This window comes from Eutrigla gurnardus (assembly GCF_963514095.1).
Source record: "Eutrigla gurnardus genome assembly, chromosome: 10".
Classification (NCBI taxonomy): Eukaryota; Metazoa; Chordata; class Actinopteri; order Perciformes; family Triglidae; genus Eutrigla; species Eutrigla gurnardus.
This window is the reverse complement of record NC_139924.1, coordinates 3,673,707-3,691,397: the sequence shown is the minus strand read 5'-3', so window position 1 is coordinate 3,691,397 and position 17,691 is coordinate 3,673,707. Positions and strand designations below refer to the sequence as shown.

Here is a 17,691-nt window from a genome sequence, read left to right as displayed (position 1 = left end):
GTGGGTCATTAAGAATGACTGGGTGCAGACAAATAGTCAAAAAATAAGGTCCTAACTCCTATTCCTATTTCCTATTGCTTGACCTCTGGGGAAAACGTCACAGGGTTAAGGAAAGGCGATAGGAGAACTCAAAAGGATTTAGGAAAAGATGGCCGCGGTGCTCAGAGAATCCGACCGGACTTTCACTAAGCTACGTCATTATAATGCGCCCGCTGATGATTGACAGCTGATGATCGGCACCGGCGATTGACGTGCGTCTGCGCTGGAGAAACTACAATAATGGACTACAAAAAGCGCATCGTCCACTTCTCCACATGTTGGTTTTATAAACAGCTCGTTCACTGACCGGCTTCAGTTCCAGCAGCTCCTCCTTCCTGTTTGACCGTTTGCTGTATTTGTTTTGTTTGGTTTTAGTTTTGTTTTCGTCAAGTTTGTAACATGATTGAAATAAATAAAAAATACCATTCAGTTATTATCACTGTCCACACACATGTATCAACACAATTCCAATTACTCTATGTCTGCATGAAAGGAATTGTTAAATATGCAAATCATGAACGGCCGAGGTGTGCAGCACTTTAAATGTTGCTCTCGCAAAGAATTGTGGGTCGGCGCAATCTCCTTTCCTTTCGTATAGGAAGGTCCGATGTATCCTATACTAAAGGAGCTCTGAAAGGAAGCATTGGAGCTCCTTTCCTTTGCATTTAGAGAATTCGAACGGCTCTTATGTTGGCCACTTGTTTACTTCCGGGTCACTTCTTCAGTTAGGAACCTTCCTAAGAGAAATAGACTATTCGACTGCACCCAATGGTTTGTGTGCTCTCTGGGAGTGTATTTAGTCTGAGAGGCCGTCCACATGAACCAAAACCACATTTTTTTCTCCGTTTCTCCTTGGCGTTGTTTCAAGAAAATTTGCATCCAGACGAATCCACTGAAAACGACTCAGCGGGCGGTTAGAATTCACTTTAACTGTGTTCACTTTAGACTTGTACTTTTTCACTGAACTCATATAAATCACTGGTTGTGCTCATTAGCACGGTTCCGTATGGACGGGGCCTGAGTCTGTGCTGTTCATGGTTAACCATAATATGTGGAGCTCATACTGGTCTTCAGTCTAATCTGACTTTTGTCTTGATTAAGAGACCTGAGTCATGCCGGGTCTTCAGTCTAGTCATATCTATGTATTGCTGCAGACCGTCGGGTCAGCAGGCCTTTTAGCTCAGATATCACAGTTTTCTGCTCAACGGCAAAATTTTAAAGCAAAAATTAAACAATGCTTAGTGAGAGTGAGGTGTTGTAAACGTTGTAAATGTTGCCATCTGGCTGAATAAAAACCTCATATCTCATTTACCATATATCAGCGCTACTCGTCATAGCTGCACACATTAAATACATAATTAAATACATAATTAATAAATTTAAGTCCTCTAAAATGCCTCTACTTCCTCTGTAAGCTCAAGAGAGCAAGAGCCCCCCCACCCATCATGTGCTCCTTCTACCGGGGCACCGTCGAGAGCATCCTGACCAGCTGCGTCAATGTGTTGTACAGGAGCTGCACTGCCTCCAACCGCAAGACTTTAGATCAGTGCCTTTAATTGTTTCAATTTTATTTATATTTACATAGTTTATACATTGTACAGTCTGTCCATTACATTGCACATTTTCATCTCATGTTTTTCTATTTTTCTTTGCACTATTCCGTTTTTTTTGTGTTTTTCTATTTTCTCTTGCACTACTTAGAATTTATTTTATTTTATTTATTGTATATATATTTGTAATATTGCACCGTGGGTCGGAGAGAAACACATTTTCGATTCCTCTGTATGTCTGGCACATATTATAGAATTGGCAATAAAGCTGACTTTGACCTTGATTTAAACTCTGCAGATCTGCTCTGCCCAAGTTTATCAGCTTTATTAATAAAAAAAAGAGACACAAGATTTTTGTTTTGTTTAGATTTGCTGGTCCGCCTTTGGTAGACTGTTTCCCAGTTATTATAAATCCAGGAGGGATGCCAAACAGGAAGGTAGAAAACTATTGAATCAATCTGCCATGTTTAACATAAGTCGAGATGCATCAAGGTTAATGTCGATCAAGTTCTTGTTTAGTGTGATTTAGTCTAACTATCTGATAGAAAGAAGTATTTGAGGAAGTATTTCATCAATGGGTGGAAGTATTTCTCTGACTGCAGGTAAAATCTGGGCTCCGGCTTCCTTTCTTCAAAACTGTCGAGGAAACGCTGAAACAAGTGCAGAGAAACCGGCTCATTATCTGATTATCTTTGAGGTGAGTCAAGCTGTCTGGTTCTGCGAGAACGCAGCGGCGAGGCCGTTCCCCTGATCAGCTGGGCGGATAGAGTTTCAGCCGGCGGCCTCTTTAATGACCCCTTTCCCTGGCCGACACTAACAGAGCCTGTGATCCAGAGCGGCCCTCCTTTCACATTCCTACCAGACTCTGGGACCTCCCTGCCCTGAAAGATCCTCCAATCTGTCGGACATCTGCAGCCGGTTTTACCTTATCATTAGAGATAGACCACTTGGTCGGCCCGCCACGGACATGGTTCGCTTTCAACTTTCCCTTGGCCCTGGCTCGCTCTCAGGGGACCCGGGCAGGACCAGGACCGTGGGTTGGGAAGCCCCAGGGAGCAGAAAGCCCACTATCTTTACCTGTGGGGGGCGGATCAGGGTGGAGGTGGAGGCGTCTCCGGGGATCCTTTGTTCCTGAGAATAGAGGGTACTTAGAAGAATGGTCAGACTGGTTTAACTGGTAACTGAGCTGACTGAGGACTGAGGAGACTGACAAGAAACTTTAACAAATCCTGATTTACTGAGTTGGCCCTGAAGGTGGCACTTCTGATGCGTTGAAGAAAATAAGATAAGAAACAAGACAGAAAGTCTCTTAAATCAGAAAATACTGTTTTTTTCATGACAGAAGTATGTGGACAACCCTGCCCTGTCCTATACATTGCTTTCTGTTTGGATCTGTTGAGGCTACTTCGCTCCAATAAAGGGAAATGTAACATGGGGACCAAAGCCAAATCTGGGGCACTGCAATGTGGTTAACCAAAAAGTTATTTCTGCCTCACTAACTGTTTACTTTCCAGACATTCTCTTGTTCTCTTGACTTTTACCTCTTCAGTCCTTTTTATATTTACACAAATATAATGGGATAGCTAGTGATGCTTTGCTTCAAGGAATCACGGACCAAATAATTTGGGAGTTAGTTATATATATATACACGATACAGTAGTAATAAACTATAGTGTGATGTCATCTCCAAGTAAAATAGTGTCCCTGCTCGTAGCTTCTACTCTCAGCTCAAAAGTTTTCAAAAAAGAAGAAATGTGTGGATAATGATGCACTAGCAGAGGTGGAAGGAAACTGATCCATTCGATGACTAAATGACGAACATGAAGCATAATTGAAGTTCAGAGCATTTAATTAATGTTGTCTACAATAAAGCTAATATCATCAATGACATACTAAATCCATACGTGCAGTATTTTCAGGTTTAGGTACTCAAAGCAGTTCAGGAAAAATGTAAATAAATATTGTTTTTTCAGAACATTTTGAGTTACCTGACATTGACATTGGGCCTAGTGCAGGAAGTGATATAAGATCAAATGTCCTCCTATTTGTCCTTATTTTGTTAGTACCCATTGATTTATAGGATTCACCAATGTTTTCTCTTTTTTACTGTTCTCTTAGGCGGAAAAACATTTCACAAGTGAATGAGAGATTTCCTACCAAGATAAGCATAGTCCACAAATTGTCCAATACAAGGAAACATACATTTTAAATTTTGGAAAAATGCATGGATATCATATAACAAAGTTAGATAAGTGTATGTTTTAGAGTAATTGTAATGATATAGTTTATTAAGGAAAGTTGACCCTTAGCTAAGCTTCACTTTATCCAACTTTTGTTTCACAATAACGACATAGGGCCCTAGTTTCGTAGACCAGGCGCAGTCAGCTTTCAGCGCACCTGCGCCACGCCGACGGGGTGTGTCTGCCTTGGCTTTGCAAGTTTCGTGCAGCGCGCAGGCACACCTTCCGTCTCGCCCACCGGCGCAAGTGGGAAAGAGGGAGGAGAAGAAGGCGTGAGTGGGAGACGAGGAGGAGACGAGGTGTGGACTGGGATTAATACAGCCGATTCAGATCTTCACCAATCAAATGAGCTCCTCTCCTCTCCTTTAATGCGTTAGGGGAGGTTCAGTGCAAGTTCCGTCATTTGACAACCCGATGACAGAAGCAGCGCCGCCGCTCCCACCACGCTCATCACGCGCTGTGCGCGCGTATCATAATAATAACAATGCCGATATTATAAAAAACAGGAGAGAGAGAGGGAGATGTTTTGGTCCGAGAGGCTGAGTTTCCATTACGCGTGCCATCCGCCTTTGATCTGACGTCAGATGTGACGGGACAATCTATATAGATATAAATTCACGTGTTGATTCAGTTAGTTGCATTAAATAGTGTTTGTTGTGATTATTTATTGCATTTAAATGTGCCTGGAACTGTGGAAACCTGCCTGTGAGGTCTCGGTGACGTGTGCGCACTGCGCGCCGGTCAGCCAAACTTCCACTCCGCCAGCTGTGATTCGCATTGAATGAATGGACTTTATTTACGCCTTGCGCCGAAAGTAGACCAGGTTGGAGCTGGCGAGCTTTCAGCGCAGTCTCGGCGAGGCTTTTTGCCACGAAACTTCCGCTACGCCAAGCTGAATCTGTGACGCCTCCCCCTGCTGCGCCGCCACACCCATCTTGGCGCAGGCGATCCACCAAACTGCCAAACTGACGGTGCGCAAGGCTGCGCGGGTCGAAACTTGCATTGCGCCGGCTCCGCCACCCTGCGCAGCCCTGCGCTGCGCCACGAAACTAGGGCCCATTGTGTTAAGTAGTGGTGCAGTGGTAGTTGATGAGGTGGGTGTACCCCGTATACCTGCGTATATGTAGTCATGCACCGAACCAACCAAGCTATTTATATGCCTTCCCTAAGACTGGGTTTATGTTCCTGTAAAACCAGTTTTTATTCACTGGTACCAATACATACAGTGTACCTTGAGTAAAATGGAAGTAGGGCTGCAACTAACGATTGTTTTCACTGACAAATAATGTTGCGAATATTATCTCAATTGATGAATTAGTTGTTTGGTCAATACAATGTAATCGCCTATGATTGATTCCCAAAGTCCAAGACAACATTCTCAAATGTCTTCTTTACAACTTAATGATATTCAGTTGAGCGGAAAATGTTCACATTTAAGATGCTGGAATCAGAGACTTGCTTTCTTAAAAAAATACTCAAACTGAACCGATTATCAAAATAGTTGTTGATTCATTTAATAGTTGACAACTAATTGATGAATCGTGGTGGCTCTAGATAGAAGTGCTAAACCTAGTTAATGATGTGTTATAGTACTTTGCTAGTGTGAGCTCCACAGGTTTTTAGGTATACCTTCAGTAGCTAGCATAGCATAGAAGTGCTAACATTAATGATGTCCTAATGTCTACTCTGCTAATGTTGGAATGGAGATGGTATTGTCGACCCTTGTGGGAGCTGGGCCATGCTAGTCCGCTTTTGAGGGCTGGAATTTAGCAAATGGTCGATTGATCCTAATTAGGACTATAAAAAACATTGCATGATATTGAGTGAGTTCAGTTCTCAATTACTTATTGAGAACTTATTCTCTGGAAAGTCACACATTTACATTGGTTAAGGTTATTTAATAGAACCCTTTTATTACATGGTCAAGCTCCAGAGCAGATCTGGCTGTACATTTGGTACATCTGGCAATTGTTTTTTTCTTAACAGATAAGGGACTGCATGTTATTTATTTTAAGACCCACTAGAGGTATTTCCGGACCTCTGATCCCCCCCGGCTAATTTATCAACTCAATATGTCACATCACAAATATTGAGTGACAAATGGTCAGTTATTAATATTTCACATCAATAACATTGTACGATGAACATCTGCTCGAGTCGCAAAAACTTGCTGACTGTGTGAATGCGTAAGTCAATAGTCATATAATATGACTGCCCCATCATAAGAGCACTACTAGATCTGACTGATTAAATGAATGCCATGAGTGCGCTGATAGTTCAGTGGAAGAGTTAATGTCCCATGTACCGAGGGTCCCTGCAGCGGTCCCAGGTTTGAATCCGCTGGGATTGGGTTGGGTTCAACAAAGAATATTAAGACATAACCCCCCCCCCCCCCCCCCCCCCCCATTTTCCTCTGGTGGTCCATTCCATAAATACCCTAACTAAGAGAAAATGCAAGAGAAATGTAGGAGAATGTTGCTGCTTGAGACCCAACGTGAGCTGGTAAAATAAACAGACAACTCAGACAGTTTTTTTCTGTTAGTCCACATTTTGCACTCAGTTACAGTTCTTTTCATATGAAAACATAAAGCACACAAACTGCTTGTTATAGTGATTAAAAGCACAACAGAATTCATGGCAGCAATGTTCTGCACCAAATTCAACAAAAACAGATCGTAACATGGCAAACATGTAGACCTTCAGATGTTCTGACATCACATCTGAAAACTACTATGTCACAGTAATAAGAAAATGTCACATATTGATATAAATTCAGACATTTTATTAGATGTACATGCACAAACCAGAATTTTACATGTAATATAAACGTCAAGGCACAAGTCTGTTTTTTTTTTTTTTTTTTTTAGAAAATTCCACATGAAATGTGCACTTTTGTACATTTCCCATGTGACTTAGCTTTTAGGTTTTCAGATGTTTCAAGGAAAGTTAAACAAAAAATAAACTTTACATTTATGTTAATGTTGTTAATCTGTAATGTTGATTATATGATGTGAAATTTCCAAAAGCTACATGTCTATTGTGACAAATCAAGATATAGCAAATTATCTTGAAATTATGAATTTGTCAGTATGAATTTCCTGTGTGAACTGAGAAACTTCTCCGTATTTAACTAATTAACCCCTTTAAAATCTCACTGGATTATCTGAAAAATGCATTGTCACAAAGCTTAAAACACAACTGTTTCCATTCATTCATAAAAACAGGACAGTAACGATATGTCTAATAGTCCACATGTGAAATACCTGAAAACCACATATGCTAGTATGTGAACTTATAAATTCATGTGTTTTTGTAAGGCTACCTGTCTTGGCAGACATTGTTTAATGGATGTAAAATAAAACTCAGTGTTAAACTCCATGGTGTTGGTCACAAATTTAGAAGATGCTTTACTTGTGTTTAAAAGTGCTTTGTGTTTAGTCGTCGAGCTGTCTAGATGTACGCTTCGAGCTACAACCCTTAGCTTACATTATTAAACTCCCTGCAGCATCTGTGACTCACTGTACTAATTTGTATCAATTAGCTGGTGGCCTGAAAACAGTTAGAACAATAACAATGACGTCTTCCAGCCTTCCAATCCCGTCAAATACCAACACTTTGTCCAACCCTGTCTCAGCAATTACGTCCAATACAACTAAACTACACACTCAATGTCGTTTCTCTGAAAACTCCCCCCCCTTCCTAAATGCAGACAGTTGTAAACTGTTTCAAACAGCTTGCAACATGTGGTTAACAAAAATAAAAACACTCCAAAACTGTTGTTAGGTTTAGGTAACAAAATGACTTGTTAGATTTAGTAATAAAAGAAAAACCCCATCATGGATTGTATTAAAATGACTTTGAAATTGACACCAAACATGTTTGAAAACTAATTTGTGAGAGGTCAAGAGCAAACGTAACTCATGACAAAATTGGATTTCCGGAGAACAGGCTGCTTTCATGACCCTCGTCCTCTGATACCAACGCACAATGAGACTCCCCTTTCTGTAACTAGAAAGAGATTGTGTTTGATGACGTTATCTTTAGGGAACAAATGTACTGGATTATGTTTTTTTGACGCGCCCACCCACACCTCCTCCCTACGTGGACTTCCTAGATTCAAAACAAATTTGTTATATGTCAAGAGCAAATGTAATCCATGACAAAATACGCTTCCCTTTGAACATATTTTTTTTATTTTTAGACCACATGTCCTGTGTTTAAAGCTTCATGTTCACTTTAGAGACATGGTCATTTCAACCTTCTAAACTATGATGTTTTTTCCAAACAAAGTGGTTTTGATGCCTAAACCTAAGCAACTGTTTTTTTTCTCTCACAACATTAACCATATGTTTATTGTGACTGTAGTCATAGTTTGACTTTGGATGTTAGAAAGTGACAGGTCCTGATACGGTGTCTGTATTTGAAGAGTTGGGTTTAAAACGTTTCTGTTTTTCACAAATTCAACAACATTCAAATTACACATCCTTCAACTGGACACCACCCAACTCCTCCGAACAATCAGTGGCAGCTTTTAACAATTGCACTTACAATTTTAATTAGTAGCATTTATAATCTGTAGTTCATTATTAGTACCAGAATCCCAAATTCTGCTAATAATCTGCTAAAATCAGTGCAGTTGTCTTTTGTTTGGAGGCAGTTAACGCTTTGTGGCAGTTTTCTGCAGATACTTCCTGTTTTAAATATGTATTTAACATATTAATAATAATAATAATAATAATAATAATAATAATAATAATAATAATGGACACAATCTGGCACAAGGATCATTATTAATATTTTAGGCGGCAGTTTCACAGTAAAACTAAATATAAACCTCAGCATGTAGACATTTTAAGCAGTCTTGTTAATTTTTTATGTTACACATTGGAAATGGACTACACACTTCTGTATTCCAGTTTGCCTCTAGATGTAAATCTGAAAATTAATTGGTACATTTTACAGTTTAGCAGTGGATTAATTGCATAAATGCATTTATCCATTCCTCTTTTCTTCTAAACTTTTAATGACAATGGGGGGGAATGTGCAACACGGTCTTTTTTTAAATGAGTGAGATGTTTGATCATGTTATGTTTTAAGAAGCAAAAGGCAGAGACAGATAAATAAGGCTTTCCATCAAATTGTATCATCTTCTTTGAGAACGGTTTAAAGAAATATCTGTCTAAGAAGTGTATATTGAGGGTCTCTTAAGGCCTTTGACTTGCTACTTGCATGGTCTTGTGTGATCAGTACTGCTTTGAGGGTCCAAAACAAAGTCTAACAAGCCATGAACATCAGAACTGCATTCAACAACCCAAAATCTGGAGTTTTTTTTAAATTGCTTATGGCCCTTGTGTGGGAACCCAAGTGAAGTTGCACCTTCCCTCGTTGTCCTTTCTGACAAAGGCTTGTCCCTGGGGGAAGCTGTGGGTCTTGACACTGCTGGACGGGCTAAGAGACATACTGAATGCCAAATCTGTCCGGCTGTGAGGCGTCTGAGTTGTGGCAGGAGGCTGAGATCCTGCTAATGGACTTGTTGGGCTCCTACTGTGGACAGGTGTCCATAGTGGCTTCATGCCTGGAGTTGAAGATGAGATAGGGGAGAAAGGGACTCTTTCTCCTGGTGGACTGAACTGGTTTGTGTGCTGTGATGGTGTCTGGGTGCCGCTCAATGGAGACCAGTAAGTAGGATGTTTTGCTTGGTTTCCCTTCATAGGTTGGACTTGACTCGAGGCTACGATGGAGCAGATCTCAGCTTGGTCTAGTGACTGGTCATTGGTGAAGGGTCGCTCTTCTGTTAGCGATGGAGATCGTAAGGCTGGTAATGTGCTGATCACAGCTTCAGGAGCTTCATTCTGTCTTGTGGCAGTGAAATCACAATATTGATCCCGAGAATTGCAGTTCTGAGTTGATTCATCAGAATTCCCACAGTTTGCTTCCTGGCTTTCAGCAGCACCATACCTATATTCAGTTTGCTGTGTCGATCTTTGGCAGTAGCTGTGAACAGAAGATGGCGAGGAAGTGGCGACTGAAGGGCTGAAGTTGAGAGTGTATTCAGAGGTGACTGCAGCATCGTAAACTAAACTGCTTGTGCTGTATCCAGACGAGGAATTGCTGGACGTGTCGATGGTGTCTCGATCCTTCAGTCCCAATGTCCGTAGTACCCAGAGGTCCAGGTTTGGTTCTGAAGAGGAGGATGCCTCGTAGGACTCAGAGCAGAACTCAGCAGTGAGATTCCGGCAGACTCTCTTGCTGACCTGCTGGGAGGTTAGGGGCTGATGACTGTTGTTCTGGAAGGGTCCATCATCAATGTTCATCAGGTTTCTCTTCAGCTTCCTCCTCCCATCACTAGTTAGTTTCTATGTGGGGAACAAGGACGGAGTAAGATAGCATATATACCATTCTGGTTTTGTAGAACTGTCTCATTATGTTCATAAGACAAGCTGTGAGCTGGACAGAAACCTTTCTGTCAATTTGTATTGGCAAACACATTGCGGACTGATGCTTGACTTTCAGTTAACTTTGACTAAAATCAACCTCCAGAGATCTGAATTTTTTACAATTTTGATAATGTTAATATGTACATCTAAGTTTTCAAATGTCTGTTATTGTCATGTGGCAACATCTGAACATCTTGCAAGTTGTCTGCCTAGTGAAAGATTTTCAAATTGACCAAAAGAAAACTACCTGTGCAAGTAAAGTTCAACTCACACAAATGCATGAATTCTGCTTCATTTGAGTCATGTCATACTTCTATTGGCACCTTGCTGCGTCTTTGTATTGACTCTGCACGCAATTGTGCCACATGAAAAACTGGCTTTGTGTTTGGTCTGAACACAATTCACTGACGGAACACGTCAGGTTCACTGCTCAAGGTTAGTACGACTCAGTTTATTCAATCTCTGGAGAGATTGAATAAATTACACTGATGATCAACATAACAAAGGTAACCTCCGACTGGGACAAAAAGTTTGAGTTACAGTAGAAATCCAGTGGCATTATAGAAATTGTAACATCCAGCATTGTAGGATTTTGACCTCTACTAGGAGTTGAGCTGTTGGGAAATCTCAATCTGTCCCACAACTTTATCAATGGAAATGAACGAACCTTTGCCTTTTCCCCCAGGTTTCTCACAAAGGAAGAATTGAGGAACTCTCTGAGTTTGTTGTTCTCGACCTGCAGTCGAGCCAGCTCCTCTTCTCTCTGCAGCAGAGTGTCCTGAAGCTGTAAAAATGTTGAAAAACATGTTAATGCCAGTTAGGGAAATAGACTTGTCTGTTTTGGCCAAGATGACCGTTTACTGCTTTTCCTCTGGAAATATATAAAATTATGATTCTTTGTTTAGTTATTGTTGTATTAAAACAAGTAGATCTTATGACATCTTACAAAAAATGATCAGCATCATGAGCGATCAGTTCACCTGCACAGGCCCCAAAACTACTTGGTTAGGTTTAGGAAAAGATCGTAGTTTGGGTTAACACCAACAGAAGTCGTTATAAGTACAGGGGTGTGTTCCAGAAAGCAGGTTTTGCTAAAACTCTGAGGTTGTTAACCCTGAGAAGAGGGATACTCTGAGTTTTCTTTTCCAGAGAACTCAACCTTTAGGTGAACCTAACCTGCTCGGGTGGCAGGTTTTCTTCAACATACCCTGAGTTTCTACCTACATGTCTATGAAAAAATGTGCCGTCCTTTCCTCGTCAACCTTATCGATATGGAAATAAAAGTGATTCTAGCAGCTTTACGTCAGGAGAAGATTTTGATTGATGTTTAAGGACATTTATGTGTTGAAATAGCTGCATAGAAATATGATTAAAACCATATCCATTAGTGTACTTCGCAATATTCTTATGCTTAATTTTCAGCTGCAGCCACGTTCTTTTTGTGGCTGTGGGATTACACCTATATGAAAATGATAATTTGTACATTTTGCTACTTTTACTCATGCACCACGGGAGTTGAACCCCTGTCACCCAGGTGGTGTAATGGTCACAAAGCTGAAAATAAAACCTCATCAACTTTAGATCAATCGACTGTTTCATTCAGTTATATGCATGAAGTCGGGCCGTAAATGCCAGCCACACCAACCATCTCTACTTTGATGCAGTTACGTTGGTCCGCTTTCTAAGGATGAGCTTGTTTTTTACATAAACACTCAGTAATATCTAATAACGCTCTCCCGGTTGCCATGGTGAATCGTAGTATCGGAGCTCCAGTGATGATGGCTTTGTAGAGTCGACAGGCACGCGCGTAACTCAGAGTTTACATACTCAGAGTTGATCAAACTAATTCAGAACAGCTGTTCTGGAACTGAAAACTCAGAGTTGGACAACTCAGAGTTCAGGGTTAGGTTCAGAGTTCAGGGTTAGGTTCAGAGTTGATTGAGCCTACTTTCTGGAATACACCCCTGATGCTACTTGACAAATAGGTCATCGCTTGGGTCAAAAAATTACGTAAGTACAGAAGTTACAAAGTGACAAAGAAGTTTATGTTGATTTTGGGGGACAACAACTGTCTCCTGGGTGAAAGCCCTTTGGGTTTTTTTGTGGTCATTCTTTCTACTGCGCCCCTCTGTCTTGGCCCCTGATATGTAGGCTATTTACAATTCATAGGTAAAACAGTGTATGAGACCAGCCTGAAATCATGATAGCTCAACATCAGATGTTGACATGGTGTAAATGTTGGTACCTGTTTGTTTCTCTGGAGGTGAGGGGAGAGGGTCTCAGTCCACATCACACCAGTAGGAGGAGAGCTGTTAGAAACACACTGAGACTCTGACAGAGAGGGAAATGTTACTTTTCAACTGTAATCTGTGTCTGGTTATGTAGTAAATACATGACTTTAAAGACTTCTTGTTTGTTGAACATAATTGGTTGTAATAGCCTAAGACAATCAAGACCAATTCACCCCATACCTCTGAAAAATGATTTGATCTTTTATTAAAAGTCTACATTCAGCATGTTATTTAAGTCAAAGTACAGATGTATCACTATGTGTACTTTAAAGTAAATAGGTAGTTCTCATTACACAAAAGGACCTGTGTCAGTGTGTCACTTTATTGTTATTATTATTATCATTTCAGATGCTTGTAAGCAGCATTTTGCAGGTGCATGAATGGAGATGATTTTACTTTATATGAAGTTGGATATTTTAAAAGCAATGCTTCATATTGAATGAATACTGAACTCTTGAATTAAAAAAATGTAACCGATTGTTTTCATTTAAATTATTGTTTATGTTGTTTGTTGAAGTTTATGTTTTAGTCTTTTTGCATTTCAAAGGACACAATAAGCTTATCTTTAAACAATATTTTCTGTATTCTGAGGTTTTAATGTGATTCTGAGCATTGAGCAGAACTATTTAAGTAAAGTTCCTCAATATAGAACTGCTGTAAATTTAATTCTAGATCTTACCTCTTCTATTTTCATCACTAGACATTAGCTGTTGCGAGTATCAGTTAAAGTACTTTTTCAGCAACATCTAGTTTCCACCAGAGGAACTGCAGCCTGAGATTTTCAGCTCAAGTGTGCAGGAGGAGAAACTACGTCTGTTTGACGAATTGAACACTGTGAGCGAGGAGACGTGGAGGAAATTAGAAGATGAATCTTAATGTAAACTGTTGTGGGGGGGACTCTGCTTCTGTTTGATGAATGAGCCGCAGATCCATAGAGTCTCCACTCTGCTGAATGTGGCATTTAAAGGAAAGCGGAAACATCCCTCAGTCAGCAGAGTAGAGCTGTGTCCAGATGCACAACAGCTGGATGCTTCTGTCCACACTTTCACTACAGCGGCTACAACAAAGTATGCTTAATTGCCCATGAAATATGACTCATTATTATATTACTGCTGCTGCTTCTTGTAAAGTTATTGCAGCCAAGACAGACTTTGCTGAGCTGAGCACAAAACTGGAAACAGATGGAAACAGTTAGCCTGGTAAAATATTTCACCAAACAGCAGCTCACAGGTAACATGATACATCTTTAATCTCTTTGAGTGTCAAAATGATGATTTGCCGTTTAACAGGTTTAACAATCCATCATTAGTCCCGGGAACCTCCGTGCTCCATACTTTTCTCTTCTACTGTCAAGTTTTCAGCTCAAAACTTTTAAGGGGAATATTTGACCTGATATCCAGCAGCATTTCACATCTGTAAAACATATATATATAGGCTTAGGCAACAAATCTACTTGGCTAGGTTTAATAAAAAAGGATTAAAAGGATCATGGTTTGAATTAAAATGATGATGAAATAAAAAAAAACAATAAAAAAACAAAAGGGACACAAAACCACTTGGTTCTAAGGGGACACTAAAATCCGTCTCCTGGTGAAAGCCTGGTGTTTTTGGACCCGTCCACCACCCTATGAGGACACATGCAGACTTGTCTGACATGTGATACGTCAAGAGCAAAATCCACTTCACTCAAAACAGAATTCACAATGCAGTCGTGTGGGAACATCATTTTTAGGAGATAAGGGCGCATTTTACACCACGTCATTGCCATGAAACGGCTGCAGTTTGGTTTAGGTAATCAAATCAAATTGTTTAGGTTTAGAAGAAACATCTCGGGCTGAAAGAAAGTATACGTAAACTAAGTAAAACGTAAACTAAGTAACGTAAACTAAGTAACGTAAACTAAGTAACGTAAACAACGTTAGTCGGGAAAACGCATCACAAACATTGATAACTTAAAAATCACTCAACAACAATTGGTACATGAACTCCGGTCTCCTGGTTGAAAGAGTTTATTTAATCTGTCCACTTGAAGTAGTCTTTCTCACTTCAGACACTACGTCACATTGTAGTACAGACTGCTGGCGTAGTTATAGCACGCTAAATGACTTACAAAGTGTTGCCTAATTCATACATATTGTAACGAGAGGAGGAGGCTGACATACTGAGCACTGATGTCAGGCTTCACCCCTGTAAAACCATGAGTTATAATAGTACAGATTAAACCAACTAGACGATGGGGAACTTGTTATGGACACAGCCATGCTAGCTGTTTCCCTAAGTTTCCAGTCTGTATGCTAAGCTAGGTTATCCTGCTGCTGACAGTCAATCTGAACATCTGTCTCTCGGAGAGGAAGAGACAAAGAGGACGTTGCTGAACATGAATCATGCATCATTCTGCACAAAATTGTAAATATTATCTTATTACGGTACATATGTATATGTATATAGAGTGTCTCTTTTTATTTCATTTTCGATTTTTGGAAATTGTATTATTTTTATTTTTGACTTTGACTGATGTTTTTGACCTACTTGCTTTATTGTTTATTTTATTATTTGTAAATATTATGCACACTGAAGACCAAGGCAAATTCCTAATAAACTCGTTTCTGATTCTGATTCTGATGAACATAGTGCTTTAAATGCAGTGGTGGGACCTTAGAAGTACATTCACATGAGTACACATTTGAAGTCCTTGTACTTTACTTTTCAGAGGGTAATATTGTACTGTACTATCTGACAGCTGCGGATTAGGATTTTACTCAAATCACGACATAACATGAAAATGCTGCTTCCATATTAATTCATATAAAAATAGAATAAATTATGATCATTATGTGCATTTAATGTTGCTTTTGTTGGTACTTTGAATGCAGGACTTTTACAGATTCATATTGTACTATAGTGTACTTTAATAATAATGAATAATATCTATTAAAGTAATTTGTCACGGCAGATTAAAGTAATGATATTTATTGTTGGCTGTTGACTGTCAGCAGACTCACCCCAAACAGATGACTTGTCTCCGAGGCTGCTGAGGTCACAGGGGTCATGGACCCAAACAGAGGCCAGGGTTTCCATGGGAACGTCGACAATGTCCGGGCCAAGGTCCAATTTCTAGAGCATGCGATGAGCATGAGATGATGATGAGGAGGAGGAAGAGGAGGAGAAGGAGGGATTCCCTACAGAGAGAGAGATGCAGATTTTGTTTGTGAATGGAGTGTGTGTGTGTGTGTGTGTGTGTGTGTGTGTGTGTGTGCCAGCTGACTGTGTGTTGATATGGTGATGATCAACACTTGAGTTACTTTTCAAACATTCAGCTAGTTACTACACTACATGGGCAGCCTGACCCGCTTTGTGCAACATTGTTGCCTGAAAAAAAATAGTATGCTGGACCAATGTACCTTCCCCATAGCTTTTACGAAATTGTATATATATATATGTATAAAATATATATATAAAACGTTGTTGCGACCAGCAATAGATGCATCTGTATGAACTCTCCTTCCAGTATTTACATACATTTAATATAATAATAGTGTTAAGTCATAACGTAGCGCTGCTTTATTTGACCATTTAAATATTATAATAAACATAGTATGCGTTTACTCTAGTAGCCGCAGTGTATCTTATTTATATGCAGTAGATTCTATTGAACAGTTACGTTTCAAGTGCAAACGATGAGCGAATAACTGCAGGTTGAGCAGTAACTCTTCGTTTTCTTCATACAGATTTGAACTTTCAATCCATAATTGAAGAAGTCCTGCGCTCTTCTCCTTCACCTGTCTGCTCCCCGCCAGACTTGATTCAGACACCCTGCTCAAAGCCGGCAGGCTACATGAATAATGTGTCATATGAATTATGTCTGAGACGTGCACTCACGTGAACTCGCTGAGGATGCACTGAAATATTCCGGAGATCTCCGTTTTCTTATTCGGCACGTGTCGCGTGAGGTTGTGCGTAAACGCGCGCTGCAGAGTCTCCGAGTTCAGCAGCGCGTGGACCAAACAAACGTAAACTGTTTTATTTTCTGCCCGTAAATCCCGAATGAAGCATGAGTCCAAAGAAATCCGAACAGGAGACGTGAGACCGTCCCGATGTTCAGCTGAGGCTTGTAACCGCCGACTGGAGCAACCAGACAAACAGACAGACAGGTGTGTGTGTGTGTGTGTGTGTGTGTGTGTGTGTCCAATCAGCTGTCGGTCCTCTCTGCAGCTTCAGTTTGAGATTTGAGACTGGAACTGGACGCAGAAGACATTCTGCTACTTTATGTGTCCTTAAAATAATAATATCACTTCATTTACTTTTAGCATCTGAACATATTATACAGCACTGAATAGTATATTCTGTAGTACAGGCTTCCAATGCACATTACTGAATAGTAATGCGTAGCAGCCTACAGTCTAGTATTGCGTAATGAAGGACTGTATAGTACTGAATAAAGTACTGTTAATAGCCTTGCTGCAGTAGCTGTGTGCAGTAGTAAGTAAGGGTGCAGTAAACGTTGTTGTACAATATTGAATAATACTTTATAGTACATTACTGTGCTCTGTAGTATGGAGTACTAACATTTGCTGCAGTTTAGCATAGAACATTATAGAACTGAATGTACTGTATAATTCAGAATATTACCATGAATATATTACAGTACCATATGCGTATAGAACTGTATATTAAAGTAAAGTACTGAATAGTACTGTATATGAGAATATAGTGCTGGATAGTATTATACAGTATTTGAGAGTAAAGTACTAAATAGTACTGTATAAAAGAATATAGTTATTAAAGTCCCAGTCGGCAACATTTTTTTGATCATATTCACTGAAGCCGACACTATGCTCTGATCCATAAAACATCCGGTTTTAGAAGAAAAAAAAGCGCGCTTCTAGTGCATATAGAGCCTGTTGTTTGTTTTGCAAAGATCGGACAGCGCACAGATCATCCTGTTCAATCAGCACACAGGGCTGTGTTCTGCACACACAGAGCCCCTCCCCCTCGGGTCGTACCACTATCACAGGGGGAGGTGGAGGGAAGTAGCAACAAGCTTCCAATTCCTCGTTAAAAAAAGAAACGAGGAGGTCCAAAACAACCAAGGAAAAGAAAACACCTGTGAAAAAGAAGGAAAAAAAGAAAGATT

The 17,691-nt window shown here is 40.1% G+C and overlaps 1 protein-coding gene across 1 annotated transcript; it reads right to left on the bottom strand.

Moving 5' to 3' along the window:
* Window positions 1–2,567: 2,567 nt before the first annotated feature.
* On the bottom strand, window positions 2,568–15,663 carry gmnc (geminin coiled-coil domain containing; the record flags this gene model as incomplete). The annotated part of the gene is made up of 6 exons (XM_084020446.1): window positions 15,560–15,663; window positions 12,512–12,597; window positions 10,934–11,050; window positions 9,788–10,185; window positions 2,828–2,852; window positions 2,568–2,720 (listed from the first exon to the last, which is right to left on the bottom strand). Exons 1-6 carry the CDS (start codon window positions 15,633–15,635, stop codon window positions 2,568–2,570), a joined length of 855 nt encoding a protein of 284 aa, XP_083876572.1. The 5' UTR covers window positions 15,636–15,663.
* Between the last annotated feature and the right edge of the window lie 2,028 nt (window positions 15,664–17,691).